General features: G+C 41.2%; 1 protein-coding gene across 1 annotated transcript in view; it reads right to left on the minus strand.

The window, feature by feature from the left end:
* ARFGEF3 (ARFGEF family member 3) overlaps nucleotides 1-17,690 on the minus strand; it is a 103,942-nt gene that overhangs the window by 68,682 nt on the left and 17,570 nt on the right. The window contains exons 3-4 of the mRNA XM_009281469.2: nucleotides 13,138-13,219; nucleotides 9,277-9,408 (exon numbers count right to left, since the gene is read on the minus strand). Coding sequence (XP_009279744.1) covers nucleotides 9,277-9,408; nucleotides 13,138-13,219 — 214 coding nt within the window. The remainder of the gene's footprint in view (nucleotides 1-9,276; nucleotides 9,409-13,137; nucleotides 13,220-17,690) is intronic.

Consider the following 17,690-nt stretch of genomic DNA (forward strand, 5'->3'; position numbering starts at 1 on the left):
ATTATTATTATTACTATTATTATTATTTTAAGTATTAAACTGTTTTTATCTCAGCCCACGAGTTTTTCTCACTTGTGCTCTTCCAATTCTCTCCCCCATCCCACCAGGGGAGGGGGGGAGTGAGCGAGCGGCTGTGTGGTGCTCAGTTGCCGACTGAGGTTAAACCATGACAATGTATCAGAGTAAAACAAAACTGAAAAAGGACAGATACCAAACTGAAAAATACCAACAAAAAGTTTAAAGAGTTCTCAAATAAAAATGAAGTTACATGCATTGACTACCAAAATGCTCAGAAAGGATGTCAACACATGGGTGTAAGTAAACCCAGAGCTGTCAAGGAAAAAAGAACCAGTATATCCCCTGGATGGAAAATTCTGACATTTATTCTTGACAACAAGGGAATTTTTTGGACAGGGGAGGGGGAAGACAACTCCTTTACCCTCAGATACATGCAGGGTTGCACCGAAACTACATCAGGGGAACTTTCTGTGTGGCAATGTGCTTTACAATAGCTAATTTAAAATTACTGTTTCAAGTCATGAGATTAATTGGCAAGAAGATAGCCTGAAGACAACCTAAGGAGTGGCGTCCCACAGGCTGTCTGGCCTGTCAGAGGATTTTACCCTATCCCAGACCATCTCCTGACCTGCATTCAGGAAAGAGATACTAAAAAGCCAGATGAGCTGGTTTCATCAACCACTATGCCACATGAAGCTTCCATATCTTTTTCCTCTCTCACAAGAGATACACGTGAGGAGCTCTAGGGAAGAGGACCCCCAGGAGATGGCTGGCAGTGTCAGAACAGCTTACTGGGATACAAGTTCTCTCCTCAGCTGCCCCCAGGACCAATTGGTGTTAACAGTTATGGTGGCAGCAGGCCCCATCACGGGAAGCTCATAAGTAGAGAAGCTCTACTTATGAGAGAGAGCTGGGTGCATGTCGTCTGTGGCACATCTGGAGTATGTGTATAATTGCATGTAAAAGTTACGGCAAGTGACCCTTCCATGCCACTGTTATGTGGCCAACTTGGCTGGCAGAACTTGGCACTGTCACCTCCAGTAAGCAATAACGTCTGGCAGCAGGGAAAAGATTAAATGGCAATATATGAAAGTTAAAGGGTTTCTATATTTGGGTTTGTGATTACACAATGTCTTTCCAGTTCACTTTCTTAATGGTTAAGCAATCTCCAGGTTCTTGGTATATGTCTAAGACTAAAGAAAGTCTGTAAGAACTTGTACTTCCCCTCCACGCAGGACAGGTGTTAAATTACACTTCCCAGGGCTAGGGACTTGCTACTTTCCACGTAGCACTGGAAAACCTGCAGGTATGATCCAATGACTCATTGCTTGCATATGCTGCACAGCACAGAACAGCTCAGTGATAAACTCCGGCACTGCTCGAGTTTCTTCATTTCTGCAAAATCCACGCTGGTGCAAAAAAGAATGCCAGTCACAAGTACTCCAGAATAACAAAACCCCCTACGTGAACAGCAAAATCTGTGCAGTATTAATTCTACTTCTGAGCATGTATACTGTAATACAGTATTTGATCACAGTGTATCACAGGTAATAATTCCCCCCACCCCCACACAGTCATTCATCAGGTAACCCAGAAAGAAACCCACTGCTGAGTTAACCTGGAGTAAAGAACCCTTCTTCCATCCATCCATGATTGCAGGAGGAATGACCACAGAAGATGGAAGACGGGAATCCTGCCTTCTTACCCTTCCCATGATTGACTCAGCCCCAGGGTTGAGCATTCCTCTAATTCCTGCTTTTTGTGCCTGACCCCAATTATTCTGATTATGCAACACCAAGTGGGACAGTTCCAACATGACAGAACGCACACGTTCTCTGTCCGAAAACACTTCAATAACCTCACAGCTAAGGGAGTGCTGAGAAAGTTAAAATTTTTACGTTAGAATTTCTTCAGGCAAGAAACTAAGCCTACTTTTCTACTCCTGCAAACCTTTCAAGAGACAGGACCAATGCTCTACTTAGATTTTTAAAGCCTCATGGCTGCCCGGATCCACAGAGGTTGTACATGGACTATGAATTCAAGCACAGAAAGGTACTGAGGAAAAGCCACAGATCCTGGAAAGAGGCTGCATTTTTGAGATACCGCATTCACTACTGACTGGTTTAGGCAACTCCCATCCAGTATTTATTCGGCCATATCCAGGCTGTTACCATTCTCATTCTTTTGTATCCATTAAGGAGAAAGCTCAGGTATTTAATTCAAGACTGTGAATTCTGCTACGACAGCCAGGCACCTAAGAACCAGGGGAGTTCTTTAATCACAATCTTAATTATGAGTACTAGGCATTTACCATAGTTCTAATTAATTTGGGAAAGGATAAGCTTACCTTGAAACATGCAAGGTAGGTCACTCAATCCATTGGAATTAACCTGGTTACTTATAACTAAGCGCACACATAAAATGACTTAAAAAAGTAACCGGGGGGGGGGGAGGGGGAGAAAAGTAAACCCAAGAGAGTCTGGATTTGTAGTTGGCCTACATTACAACAATTTAGCTTATGAAAAGGCTAAGCGGAGGAAGCGCTAAGAACTCTAGCTAGCATTCCTGGGCAGGACTGATCTTAGAAGAGAGTCTTATTTGCATGACATTGTGCAAGTCTTTACAGACTCCCCTCTTTGACAGTGCAGACTGCTAACACATCTCTGAATTATGGACTGGACAAAAATCAGTTATTGCCTATGACAGCTCATATCAGGCACCTATGACAGCTCATATCAGGCCCCACCGTTACAAGAACTAATGAACACATTCAAGTGAAACTTTCTTCTACAAATTTTCAGCATTTTATTAATTTTTTCTTATTAATTTAAATTTTAAACCAGTTCTGGATTAAAGCATGCAAATCTAGTTGAATAATGGTTGTGCAGAACCTAAAACACATCAACTATGATTGTTAAAAAAATAAGAACAAACAAAAAATTGTCCCCAAGCTTTCTACTACTCCTTGTAGATCTTCAGTAGTGACCTTCTCAAGTGCTGACTAATTTGACACCATAACTGAGGCCCTATCAATTGAATTAGTTATTACAGAAAAAAATTAATAAGGACTAGGAGACGGCTCTTAGTACTCGAAGAATCACTTTGCAACTTTAAAGCATTATGGTAGCAATCTTGGAAAGAACAATTACAAATACTCAACCTCAACACAGCGTTTCAGAGGCAGAGCTATTTGCTCCATTCTGCCTGTCCTTACACAAGCTGTTATACCGCAGAACTCTAATTCAGATTTCAGTTCTGAATATATCCAAAATGAAAACCGAAATCACAAAAAGAGCTGTCTAGTAGTATTACCGGAGAGTTCCTAAATGCTGTATTAATGGATCAGTGAAGAGACAAAGAGAAAAGATTGCCTTAACACAGCAGATTTAGCAAGGGTTCATTAAACCTCATTCAATGATTAAAAAGACCTCTGGCTGACTCCTCACTGAAAGCCTACAGAAGAAAACCATAAAAATTTTGCCCATCAGCAAGCAGTGCACCTAATCCACTAACAAATGCACATTGGAGTCACTGGGAATAAACCAACCTTTCCTAAATGAAACAGCTGTTTACCATGGACAATAGGTAAATAATGGGAATTAGAAGAATCTTCTCTCTCTCAAGCCACTTTGGAAGAATATTTTTTGGTTCCAGAAAATCCTCAAGTCTATTTCAAAAAACACCAAAAGTAGAGTGCCACAAATACTGTGTGAAGACTTTCCAGAGGTACTAAGCAACAAAGCTTGGAAGCTCCACTGACAGAAACGTAATATATATTCGTAACATGTCCAGCATATCGTAACAGCATTAATTAGAATAGTGAAATAAAGACCAAATATTTAAAAAGACATCAAATCAGAAAACTGAGTTTCCTTCATAAAAGGTTATTATTCTCATTCTTGCTTGAAAATGTTTGTCTTGCTAGCTGTAAATTTCTTGGGAAATCTGGGCACAGACTGAACTGACATGCACTGGATTACATGACACAGCTTTATCTGTGACCGAAGAAAACAAAAGGAGGCAGTAGAAAGGGAAATTTTAAATGATCAGTCATACCTTTCTTTTAAAAACAACTTGTTTACTGTCAGTACCCATTACATCATAGTGTATCCAGTTTATCTGGAGAGCTTATTTCTGGGTGAGGACTCATCCACTGATTTGCAACTATTCATTAAACTTTTTTTTTTTGTTATTTGAGAATAATGTTATCACAGTTAGTTAGAGAGAGAGAGGGGTACTGCATTATTAAGAAGGTTGTCAACTTATAAATGAAAGTCACCATAACATTAGTGAGAAGGAAAAAAAAAGAAAAGAAAAAAAGTCCTCGCCATTTTCGATTCTTTCCACCCTACCCACTTCCTTCATATTTGGTTTCACCTGCTTCGACGCCACAGTAATGTTCAAAGCTGAATTCTAGTTCTTCCAAAAGCCTTTCCTGGAGGAACTGGATTTTAGGGTCAGGGTTACAGGTGAAAAATTACCAAAAAAACCCAAAGAGAGAAAGTAAAAATCAGAGAATCGTTGAGGCTGGAAGGGACCTCAATCCAGAGGCTCAGCTATAGATTAGTTTCCTTTTCCACTGCTGATCTGACCATATCTGACAGTGCTTTTGTCAATACTATATGTGTTCCTGCAAGCAAAGGTCTAATTGCATGAAGCAGAAGTACTTCAGCCATTTTAAAAACATCTGAAGCCAGAATTTAAAAGCATCAAACCAGGAAAGAAATCAGGATCCCCCCCACTCCACAAGCAAACCCAAACCCATGATACTCATCTTCAATCCAGAACATGTCCAGTACCCCCTTCTGCTGCAGACTATCTATTTGCTTGCTAGTCTAGTGCTTAAGGTCAACAAAATGTCCCTACTCCTCAACACAAGATACACCCTTGCATTTCACTCAATTATAACATGGCCCCATGTCACACAACAAAATTCTTCCCGCTTCTGGGCCAGCCATATTGCATTACCACATTCACCTAAGGTAAGTGTTGAATTACTGCCCCCCCCTATTTTTTCTATACATCTGCAAATGTATAAATAAAGCAGTGAGTCACTTTGGTGCCTCACTGATAAAACACTGAATTTGATTAGTGATCAATATATCACTTCCTTCCCAAATCACATGAATATTGTAAAGAAAATATACAAGTAAAAATATTTAGATTATTCCATTTGAAACTGCAATTAAGCTATTGAATTATTACAAGAAGCTTGACAACAAGGCACTATATGATTGTGTGATTTTCCATTCCCTTGATCCAGTCAGCTGAGCACAGTAAAAACACAAACTGGTATCACATATATTAGAGGGCTTCTCAGTGTGATAGCAAAGTATCATGGCAACAGCAAAGGTGAATGCTAAAGCGGCCTTCTGTCAGATACACTGCTCCCTCTGGTCACACTTCCTGGATTACCTGGTTTCTCAGTATCTTTTAATATGATTTAAAGTACCTAAATAACCTCAGTTTAATCCCCAGTGTGAAAATACTAATAAATCTCTGTCATAAAATGTATCAGAGGTACAGAGAATACACAGACAGCACAGTCATTGAGATACTCTAAAGAAATACTAGGGCTCAGCAGTTAAATAACATGCAAGTCTGAATGCAAAATTTATACACCCCAGACAGCTTGCTTTACAATGTGGGAAATCAAATGCAGTTAGTACACCTGTGTTTGTTATAGGTGCCCATTCACATCACAGAGAAATCACAGTCTTTTCCCCTTCCTCACTGAGAAGACCACTGCCTTCTTTTGGGCACAAAACTGCTGTTGACATAAGAATTACCCAGTGCTTGGTAATAATAAGAGTGTCCTGCAAAAAGATAAACAAGGATTTCAGAGTATCACTTCTACTCTGGAAATCCAAGGGGGGATTTCCCCACATAATCACTCTATATGAAACATCTAAGATCAATCCACAACTGGTATTCAGAAGAACTAGAGATACTGGCAGCAATCCCTAACCTGGAGTTTAGTTTAATTTTTGCTTATTACAAAAAGTAAAATTCCACTTTAAATCAAAGTTTATAAAAAGGATAAGAGGTACCTCCTCTAGCACAGAGGAGAGAGGTATTGTGAGAGATGAAGGCTTTGAGTTCATCTTGACAGCTGCATTTGGGCAGTATAAATCTTCCCTGGCTGCCCAGGATGCACTCCAGCACAGTCCCCAGCCCTGGCCCTTAAGCCTGATCACTGTCAGCATGCTGTTTTTGTGATCCTCCAATCTGGGAATCTGTAGAGCATGCCATGACACTCACGCTTAAAAATAAGGAGGATTTGGTACCTAGCCATAAATTAGTGAGCACCGTTCCACTTTTACAACAGTGGCCCCAACTGCTTGTTTTTTTCAGTGCCGAAGAGGTCCAGCTAGCACTCCTCTCCATTTATTTACAGCAACCATTACAGTTACTCTATTCCATTCCTGTCTGATGCTGCCCCTTTACGATAGTATTTGACAGGTTGCAAAAGCGTATCAAGCAAGGCAACTAACTGCACTTATGCCTTTTCTCCTGTGTTCTTCCTTTCACTGCCAATTCCAACTTGCAGTCACCTGAATGTAAAAAGCTTTACAGAATGCTCTCCTCAGCTAATCAAGTCCCTTCACACTCGCATCTGCAATACAGGTGGGTGACAACAAACCATTAAAATAAATATTCAAAACATTTGCTTTGGATAATATGTGAAGTGTGAATTTCTGGTGTACACTTATTGGGAACAACAGGAGATATTTTGGATAGGATAAAAAAAAAAAAACAAAAACATTTAAGGGATTTAGGAGCTTACATGCCAGCAATCTACAGTGAAGTCTGTACTCCTGCACCTCTTATTTTCACATCTATTTTGCATGACTAAAAGCTTTTGTGGAATCTTTGACGGTTGCATTCTTAATACCTACAAGACTGGGGCAACTGTGCAGCAAGTCACGAAGAACCAGGCCAGTATCACTGCTGGCCCAGTTTCACATAAACCTGCTCACGCTCAGGAGTGCCTAATATCTGCTCTGGATAAAGATGTATTTAATCTCCTCTGTATGGAATAACACGGTCTAATGTACAATCATATGCTGCCTTGAGGACACATTTTAGCAGATCCAGGGATATAAATGCATTGCTGAGACCAGCTGCTTGAAAAACCCCTGAAGGCTTTAGCCATTTCGTCAGACCTGGGTTAGCTACAACATTTTCAAGTGTTGCAATGGCATCTGTAACCTTCAGGTTACAACGTAAAAAGATCTCTACTTGATTTGACTTCTAGGCAGGCCTCAGATTTAATGCCTTGGAGTTTTAACTGCCCTGATTACAACATGGTTTGGCCCTCTGGTCTCTTGAAATATTTAAATCAAAAGAGAAGTTTTGCTTTGTTCTCAGGACGTAAAGATGTAGCTTGATTTTTACCATACATGCATTCTGCTGTGCTTTTAGCCAGAAAAGGATTTGTACATTAAAATTTCACCCAAGTGGAATGAAGACAATGCTCCCCTTTCTCTTTTGCACTTAAACTGGAACTGAACATGTTTTTGGTTTTGTTTTTTTTTTTTTTAAACAAAAAGCATACATAAATAAAATTTTAGGTTTTGGCTTGAGTTTTATGTGGTTTGGTGTTTTGGGGTTGTTGGGGTTTTTTTGCTTCTCACATATCAAGACAACTTGAGAAGATATTCACTCATAACTGTAGTAAAATACAGTGCTCACATTCTTTTTTTGGTTTTTTTTTTTTTTTTTAAACAAAAAGCATACATAAATAAAATTTTAGGTTTTGGCTTGAGTTTTATGTGGTTTGGTGTTTTGGGGTTGTTGGGGTTTTTTTGCTTCTCACATATCAAGACAACTTGAGAAGATATTCACTCATAACTGTAGTAAAATACAGTGCTCACATTCTTCTCAGTGTGGAGGCAGTGTGTCACAGATGCATGTCATGGTTTTCAAAGAACAGTGCGCATGCAGATTCTGAATCTGCAACACTCAAGAAGGTAAAAAAGTGACTTGCAAAAAACTACCGCATACCAAGAGAGACCTGCTGGTTCAGTAGTGCTACTTCTTAACTCTTCCCCTTTCCCACTGTAGAGACAAAAGAGGCAGGAAAGAGGCATGCTGGGTTAGGGATTCAGATCTGGGTGTCATCAGTTAAGCCTGTACGTGGGCAGAAGTCTGCTCCCATAAAACGGGTAACAGTCCATACAAATACTCCTCCCTTTTTTCTGCTGCTAGGCTCACCCTTCTGCATGTTCTGACACTAAGCGCATATTGCACCCAGGTAGTCATCTTCAGTGGCAAAGAGTACAGCTAGTACTGAGCAGTTTCAGAGTAGATAACATATATTCATTAGAACAAGGATGTCACACGTAAGAAATACATGTAAGAAATAAAGTAAGTAATCGATGCACTTAGAAGCAAAGGACAGTCAAGTAAGTAGATCCAAACGTATCAACCAGTACCAGGTATAGTGAACATGCAAAAAGGACCACCAGGTTTGTTCCAAAATGGTTTCGACCAGTGATCAGCTATAGCACAACAAACCCTGTAGTACAAAGTTTACACCCAAACATCTGAGAACTATCCACCACTGTATTGCTTTACACAAATAATACAGGTATTGGAAGTCACTTTTTTATGGCAGTACTAGCAAGTCATACAACCAACCCAATGACAGGGCAAGGAAATCTGACAGCACCTTCCCTTCAAAACAGTAACTCCTGGCAGCTGAGCTTCTTAACACACACAGGAGAACGCTAAAGCATTTCTAGAAATGGAAGCTTTCACTGAGTATACAAAACAGTAATTTTCCTTAAGCACTAGTCGAGGGACATTTTGGTGCCTAAACAAATCATGCTGCATCATTAGCATTTTACAAAGAGAATATAGAGCTAACAAACTAGAAAGCACCTACGCACACACAACTCAAAAATACAAACCTGCACAGCCCACCTCATGAGCACTAAAGCTCAATACCAAACACAAACTTCCAAATCTACAAGTCATTTATCTGTGAACTCCCACAGAGTGAATTGATGGTCCTGTTTCAGTTTGCTAAAACTGGGACCACCAGTGCACTGACTTTTAATATAAACTATCTCCTACTTAACCCAGGGAAACAAACAGTAGAAATGGAAACAACTGACATCTGCTAGCAGGAAGGAGGGAATCAAATACCGTCCTAAGGTGAAGATTTCCAAGGCAACAGCTAATTTGTTTGCTAACCCCAGCATTCAGTCAGGCAGCCTCTGTTGCAAGCACTGACGTGTGTGAAACACTAACCTTCATCACTTCAACCTGCAGGTCTTCATTGAGTGAAGGAGTCACTTTGACGGCATTCAGCATCTGATTAAGCAACTGTTTCTCATCTGAGTCTGTTTCCATGGATACAAACCTCTCATCAGACAGCAGCTTCTGCAGAGAGAAAATGGCAATGTACAGGTTGAGACAAAACTACCTCTGCCCAATTCTGCTGTAAACTACTACACCTAAACCTATTAGTGGTGGCTAGGTTTTCTACGGACAAATTTCAAATTGATCCAATAATATAAAATACGAAAGTATAGCAAAAACTGGGAGATCTGTGCCACGATAAGGGGATAGTTAACATCTTTTGAATCAGCCACCATTCCAGTATCATCTTTCCCCATCCCACTTCTCCAGTGACCAGAAGAAAGCAGACATCAGTAATTGACATGAGAGATCACAAAACACTCCAAGTAACGCCCTCAGCAAAACCTCTCAACATTTTAGAAGTGCGGAGGGTGTGGAACCCTCACACCCCCCCAAACCCAAAAAACAACAACAAAAAAACCCCACTCAGGCTAGTATCCTGGCCTCAAACTAGTGCCAGCAGATACCCTGCCCAACAGGAGACAGAGTCAGCTATTATCCTGCTCACTCCAATAGGGCACAAGCACCATGGAGGTGGCACTTCTGATCACTGACAAGATGTGCTTTGTGTCATTCAGAAGTTGACTAATCATGGATGTGATCAAGTCCTCAGGAGGAAGGACTTGCCAGTCCTTGTTGGCAAGTGACTGGCACAAGGACCACAAATATATGTAGGAGTGCATTCAGTACAGATTGACTGAACTTCAGACTATTTTAGACCAATCAGATTTCCTTTGCCTAGAAAAAGCCAGTATCTGAGCCAGTATCTCCCAACATGGCCAGTGGCACTATTTCCTCAGAGTTCTACTAGAAATGCCTCTTCCATTTAGTCTATAACCACCTTCATGAGTGCCTCTTATTAGTGGCAGGCATCCTGCAATAGATGTACCCACTCAAGTCTTTTCCTTGCTCCAGTCTTCTTAGAAGCTCCCATGACAGAGCAAAACTACCTTGTCTTAGTTGCCAGGAACACAACCTTGCTCTGCCCCAGTGCAGACTTTGAGCAGCCCACTTCACCCTGTACATTCTGCACCATTTCTGTACTGATGCTCCTTCCCAGCTTCAACTCTGTAGCACATTTATTTTCTACGCTTGTAACGGTTTTGGCTGGGACAGAGTTAATTTTCTTCATAGGAGCTCACAGAGTGCTGTGTTTTGGATGTGTCACCAAAACAGTGTTGATAACGCACCCATGTTTTGGCTATTGCTGAGCAGTGCTTACACAGCATCAAGGCTTTCTCTGTTTCTCATGCTGGTCCCCCAGCAATTAGATTGGGGGTGCACAAGAGGTTGGGAGGGGACACTGCTGGGACAGCTGACCCCAACTGACCAAAGGGATATCCCACACCATATGACACCATGCTCAGCAACAAAAGCTGGGGAAAGAAGGAGGAAGGGGGAGATAGGGACATTCAGAGCTAAGGCATTTGTCTTCTGAAGTAACTGTTACACATGATGCAGCCCTGCTTTCCTGGAGATGGCTGAACACCTGCCTGCCAATGGGAAGTAGTGAATTAACTCCTTATATTGTTTTGCTTGCACACGCAGCTTTGCTTTCCCTATTAAACTTTGGCTTAGCCCACAAGTTTTCTCACTTTTACCCTTCCGATTCTCTCCCCAATCCCACTGTGAGGGAGTGAGTGAGTGGCTGGGTAGGGCTGAGCTGCCAGCCAGGGTTAACCCACAACAACGTTTCAAAGAATTTCCCACACAGCAGTATATCAAGTGTTTTAGCACTGTACAGCCTGATGAGATTTAACTCAATTTACAAGGAAAATAATATGTTTTCTATATGAAGGAGAATGTTTTGTTTGGTATGAGAGATATGGAGCTATTGGAGAGAGTCCAGGGAAGGGCCACTGAGATGATGGACTGGAGCATCTCTCATATGAGGAAAGGCTGAGCGAGCTGGGACTGTTTAGCCTGGAGAAGAGAAGGCTTAGGGGGGATCTCATCAATCTCATCTCTCAAAATATAAATACCTGAAGGAAGGGTGCAAAGAGAACAGAGCCAGGCTCTTTTCAGTGGTGCCCAGTGACAGGACAAGAAGCAATGGGCACAAATTGAAACACAGGAGTTTCCTTCTGAACATCAGGAAACACTTTACTATGAGGGTCACTGAGCACTGGCACAGGCTGCCCGGGAGGTTGTAGAGTCTCCCTCCTTGGAGATATTCAAAAGCCATCTGGACATGGTCCTGGGCAACCTGCTGTAGGTGACCCTACTTGAGCAGGGGGGCTGGACCAGATGACTTCCAGAGGTCACTCCTAACCTCCACCATGCTGTGATCCTGTGACCTACTTTTGGTAAATTCAAGTTGTACTTCATCTCATTTTTGTCTTTTATCCTATTTTTTTAAACTATCTCCATAGCATCAGTTGTGTGGTTTGCTTTTTTGTCCTTCATAAAACTTCACATATCATAAATGCAGATGAAGGACTGTATTGTCACCTGGATTACTTTTTTAGGCTTCTAGATAGGAGGTAACACTCTTATTTAAGGTACCATGCTGCATATCCGCAACTTCGCAATGCCAGTTCTTACAGAACTCAAGTGTATGTGCAGCAACTTAGAAGAGTAAAAATGTAAATTTTATCTGAGTGTTCCCAAGGAAGTTATACTACAGTGGACAGTGGGTCATTCATAATTCCTCCACTATTCTTGGTTGATCATCACTCTACGATGTTCTTCTAACAGGCATACCTGCTCCAGTACAAGAGCAGGCAATGTTCAAGTCCCAGTAGTCTACTATTGCTTTCACTTTAAAAGCAACCCCCTCTCCGTATATCTGCAACACAGGGCACAGAATCTCAGAGTGGGACCAGAGTACTACGCTGCAAGAAGGTGATACATGCCTTCTGACAGAGTCCAATAATTACAGGAACCCTTTACAAAGTACCTTTTTCCCTTAGCTAGAGCCTCCTACAACCATGTTGTGCCCCAATATGGGGCACTCTCTAACCAAATGCCTGACACCTCATGTGCTGAATTAAGTGAATTTGAATGATCCACTTACATCCTTATACTCCCAAAACAACTTCATGCTTGGCCTTTGAGGGAGAAATCTCTTTTTGGAAAATGGTGGCATGTATTTCACGCCCCAGCAGTGTACCAGCCTCTTCTACAACTAGCATCCCCCTAGTGATAAGTATTTACTGATATGTACTCATTTGTCCAATTAAAAGAAAGGTAAACTGCTTTAGTTTTTATACTGTCAAACCCGAGGGAGGCTTTTTGTTGCTTGTGCTGCACTGCTGTTTTCTTCTGCAATTTCATAAACTTGCAAATCAGATGCCATTCCTACTGTTTTCAGTGTACAAAAAACCCTGGAAAGTGCCCACACATAAAGAATGCAGCTCCCAGATCCTTTATTAACCTCTCCATCTTTCAAGCACTGCAGTCCTCTCTTCTAATCAAAGAAAACAGAAAGACTTGACTCAGTTTAGTTTCTAAGATGTTTAGCAGTGGCAAAGCTTATTGAGAATAGCACAGGGCCACACAAGGAAGAGTATACCTCCATTTCAACATTGAAAGCCAGGAACTCCCACCTATCTGCAGAACATTTTTAGCTTCTGCAGAATCACCAGCCTTTACTTGCATCCTAACTTCTGAACACTGTTACAGAAACATGAACATTATTGTTAGGTCCACCTGAGGATAGACACTTTTTCTACAGCATTTTTCAAAAGAAAAGCCTAGATTTCCTTGACACCCATTGCCTACTAACACACTCCCACTCTAAAGCCATACCTGCATCCCTGCTAGAGCCTGTTGGGCCAGCTTCATGCTCTTCGATTCCAGAGCCAATTGGAGAGGAAGGAGACACTTCTCCCTGACAAAAAGAAAAAAATAAAAGTGAGAGGGAACAATGGAACTAAAATTGGTATTCAAAGGAGTTATGTTCCAGAAGGGCTGTATCGCTTTCAGTAAGATAACACTTGCACACAGTAATCAAGGAGAATTTCACAACTCTGTGAAGCACTTTTACCCTCTAAAGAAAGCTGGCATATTTCTTCACATACTGTTAAGAATGGCCTTTTAATTGAAATTTCACAAAATACTTCCCAACTGTTAGCCGTTTGTGTGCATACATGAATGTGCAAAGCATAAAGAAGGGATTCGCAGATCACTAGTGGTCCTTCAACTCAGCGTGATAAGCATTACATTTCAGTCACTTACCTTCTGTTTAATATTCAAGTTGCCAGAAAAGCAGTTTCATAATCCACTTTCTATTAGTCAAGCTTTGGTTTATGGCCTCCTCTACAGTACAGTGTGCCCTGTCATGGTAGCTCCCTCCAACTATAAATGGTGTAGACAAAAGCAAATGTACATTAACGAGTTTGGTTTACACCTGAATTAGCATGTGCTAGAACTATGACTAAGCTGTACTTTGACTACTGAATAACACCATTTTTTGAACATTAAAATAAATCACTAATTAGGATAGTATTTTAGATGCTTTTGACTCAGTGCTCAGATACTGAATTTTTTTTTATTTGGTGACCAAACCAAACAGTGCCTAGAGCTGTGACTTCTCTCTTTACTCCTTGTTCCTTATCAGAAAAGGGCTGCAGCATCTGAGGAACACCTAGTAACCACAAGCCCTTTAGGCAAATCCTGCTAGTTGGCAGGAAACTCATTCTTGATCAGACTCAGCCCATATCCAACTGCAGTCTCCCTGAAGGTTTGCAACACTTCATTAGGTCACATATTGTAAGAGGCACTTATCTGTACATACAGTCTATGTTCACATTTGTATAGACATACTTGCTTATGGCAAACCATTCTGTGCCAGCCCTTAAGAGTCTTAGTTCTCCAACTGTCTGCACTGCACCGCACCCTAAGGAGCCCTTTTGGAATCACACTAATTTCCCATGGAGACAAGTGTGTGCAAGGTAAGAAGGAACAGAAAACAACTAGTTGAGTCTTTTCTTACCCAACCGGAAATCAAAAATCCCTGAATTGTTCCATTTGAATTATTCTTCTTTGTCAAGTCTCAATGCATTCAAACACACACCCAAAAACCCTGTCTTTTCAAAGCAGAGTCAAAGATGTTTAATTTCTAAAAATACCAAAATGAAGAGTTTTTCCTCTTTTGCTCCTGTGCGCTGCCTTTGACCTGAATTCGCTTAGTTTCAGTTGACCCAATGATAAATAGTTTGTTTGCCCAAAAGTATATAAACATAAAAGTATTGACTAACTCTCCTACAACTCTAAAGGTTCGAGTTCTGACACGAATGAAACACATGCAGTAGACTAGCATGCATATTCCGCTCCTCTCGCAAATCCTCCCTTCATAACTAGCTAAGGAGAAGCCCTAGGTTAGAGCAACAGTGACTACCAGAGTTTCAGACATACTGTCAAAGCTACCTAAAGTCATGCTTTGCCACAGTCTGCCCATAACCTACCAACCTCCCTCCAAATGTGGTGGTCTACAACCTGAACTTGCCTTTTAAAACTTAAATGGAGATTACCAAACACTGGCTGTCTCAGCTTTGGGGAACCTAGCTCGTAACTACTTCAGCGATCCTGCTTGCAGAGGGAACTGAATGTCCACTCTGAAAAGTCAACTCTATTTTGGCTGTGTTCAGTTGGTATTCCTTTCTCTCCACCTTTCCACAAAAAGCACAAATCACAAGCTACCCCAAGGGGCACAAACTTGCTATTTGCTCTTTGAAATGCAACCCCTTCCCTCAATGATAAATTAAAGACTTGAGAGTCACAAGCATGGCTCAGTTAAGCAATCCAGCAAGCTTCTGTACTTGGCAAAGACCTCTTGAGAATCTGCAGGTCTTTTCATATTTGTACCTTCTTCTCAGGTTATGGGAATTTGTAAAAGGCCATTTGGCATAACACCACAAGAAGCTTTTTAGAAATCTGTGTAATTCACGTTTCTTTTAAAGAAGTTGAAGCAGACTACATGTGTACCTTAAAATAGGTTTCTAACTAAAAGCTAACCATTTGCTTAATTTAGGATATTCTGAGAAACAGGCAGGCACAAAGCTTAATTTTCTCAGAAGCTCCTTTCTTGAACATTTCTGGAATCAATTTAACTAGAAGGACTCTTAAAACATGCGAGTTTAGCATCCAAAACAGCTTGAACTACAGAACATCTAAGAAATATTTCCTCAGTGTCGTATCATCCAGATCTACAGAAACTGCCAAAACATCTACTCCAGGGTTCAGACAGTAATTCTCTAGCCAGTACAGAGCTGGCTACTGCGTATGTATCTACTGCCAGCTTTGCCTGGACCTGGGAACATATGTAGCATGCAGGTAAATTGTGATAGGACTTCCTAGTTTTGAGAGGTGCCACAGCAATACATCTCTAACCCACAAAGCACCTTTAAGTGCTAACTTCTACATCGTGACTTCAACATACTCTCTCTTTTAAAAGTATCACCCTCTGGGGGAGAACTCACGTTTGAAATTAGTAGATCGACAGGTGCCAAAACAAGGTACCTGTGCATTAACTGGTGCTCAATCAGCCAGACGCACACAGAAAAAAACCCAAACACAATAGCCTATAGTACTAACTGCAGGGATGCTAAAGACTGATGATTATTTAGACCTGCGCCTCTTCAGGGCAGAACACCACATTTCTTTTAGATTTTTTACAGTTCACTGCAACAGCAATTAAACATTTGGGGCATTATTAACAGACAACAAACTTATTCTCACATTAAAGTGGATGGAGACTGGGAGGAAAGGGGAAAGGGAAGGCAGTCATAAGTCACTGGAGTGGATCCAGTTCAGTTTCATTATAATGAAGACAGGTGGGAGCTCCTATGGCTTACGTGTAGCTACCCTGCACATCAGCATGTTGCCTACCATCTGTCATCGCATGCTGCAATGAGCAGAGAACAATGAGAGCTATTTCTTGAGATATCTCCCAAAATGAAAAGCAAAAAATGACAAACGGGAGGATGGAAATTAGAACAGATTCAATTAGCTGAACTTCCCATCCTTGCTAAAAATGTTTAACTGAAAATCTAATTAAGGTTGCTGAAGCCTGTGTTCCCACTGTATTCTCAGAGAAAATGAATTGCCATTGTGCCATTTCCTGTTCTTGTTACACACTCAGTCAATTAAATCTTTAGCATTTCCATGCTACAGCTATAAAACACCTGCAGAGATACCTCACAATGTGTGATTAGCTTGAGCATCTTCCATACTTCAGTTTGACCTGCCATTTAAATGCATCATCTGCTAGTATAAGAATACAGAAAGACACAGCAGATAATCCTCAGACAGAATGGGAGAGGATGACGTAAGTTAACAGTCAGTCCCTACTAAGGTCTACCACTTAAGAACTGGGTTCAATAAGGCTGCACAAGAGAGAATACAGACCAGAATTTCGTCTCAGAGTGCAATGAAGAAAGGGATTGAGGTTTCCTCTTATACCTTACAGCCCTTTTATAATTTCACCCTGTTTTGAGTGGTCCCACGCCATGGGATCTCATTGCTTACTCCACTCTCTGCAGTTCTATACTGTCAATTGACAATTCATTCAGGTTTTGTAGTGCTACACGTGTAAGACATTTTACATACGTGAAGTTCTCAGAATAAGCTGGTGCACTTCAATATACTTCAAAACACGTTTAAGAATGTTTTCCATTTATGTTACTGTACAGAAACTAGTTTCACACTGGAACGCCTAGTTTCCATACTGATGCATGCACATGTGGACATATATACACATACAGTTTTTAGGCACAAATACCAACTTAACCCTGAATGAGACGAGTCAAGTACAACACAGAGAGGGCATGAAAGGAAGGAAGCACCTTGACTTGGAGGAGGGGAAGCTACCAAAAGCTTCAAGATAAGGTATCCTGGGCACCAACAGATGAAACAAAGCAATGAAAACAGAAGCTAGAGGGAAGAAAGAAGTTGAGATGGTGTAAAGAAGGAATGATAGTGAAGAAAAGGGATATGCTCAGATATGTGGTGTACTATGCTGCATTGTTTGCATGTGTCCACACAGCAGTGCTCTCAAAAGACAGCTCAATTTAAAAAACAAAACAAAACAAACAATCCCCCCTCCCTGAAAAAAAAAGAAGGGGGGGGGGGAAGAGAGGCACCAATAAGAGAGGCCCGGGTCAGAGACATTACTAGGAAACTCCCTGGTCTGGGTACAGCCTTCTGACTACTATCCACTATTGGTTATACAGGCTGGCAGTGATGAGGTTGCAGAGAGAAGTCCTGCAGTGATCAAAAGGGACTTCAGGGCACTGGGGCGACTGATTGAAGGATCGGGAGCACAGGTAGTGTTTTCCTCAATCCCTACAGTGGCAGGGAAG

The sequence above is a fragment of the Aptenodytes forsteri genome, unplaced genomic scaffold (genome assembly GCF_000699145.1).
Source record: "Aptenodytes forsteri isolate BGI_AS27 unplaced genomic scaffold, ASM69914v1 Scaffold82, whole genome shotgun sequence".
Taxonomy (NCBI): domain Eukaryota; kingdom Metazoa; phylum Chordata; class Aves; order Sphenisciformes; family Spheniscidae; genus Aptenodytes; species Aptenodytes forsteri.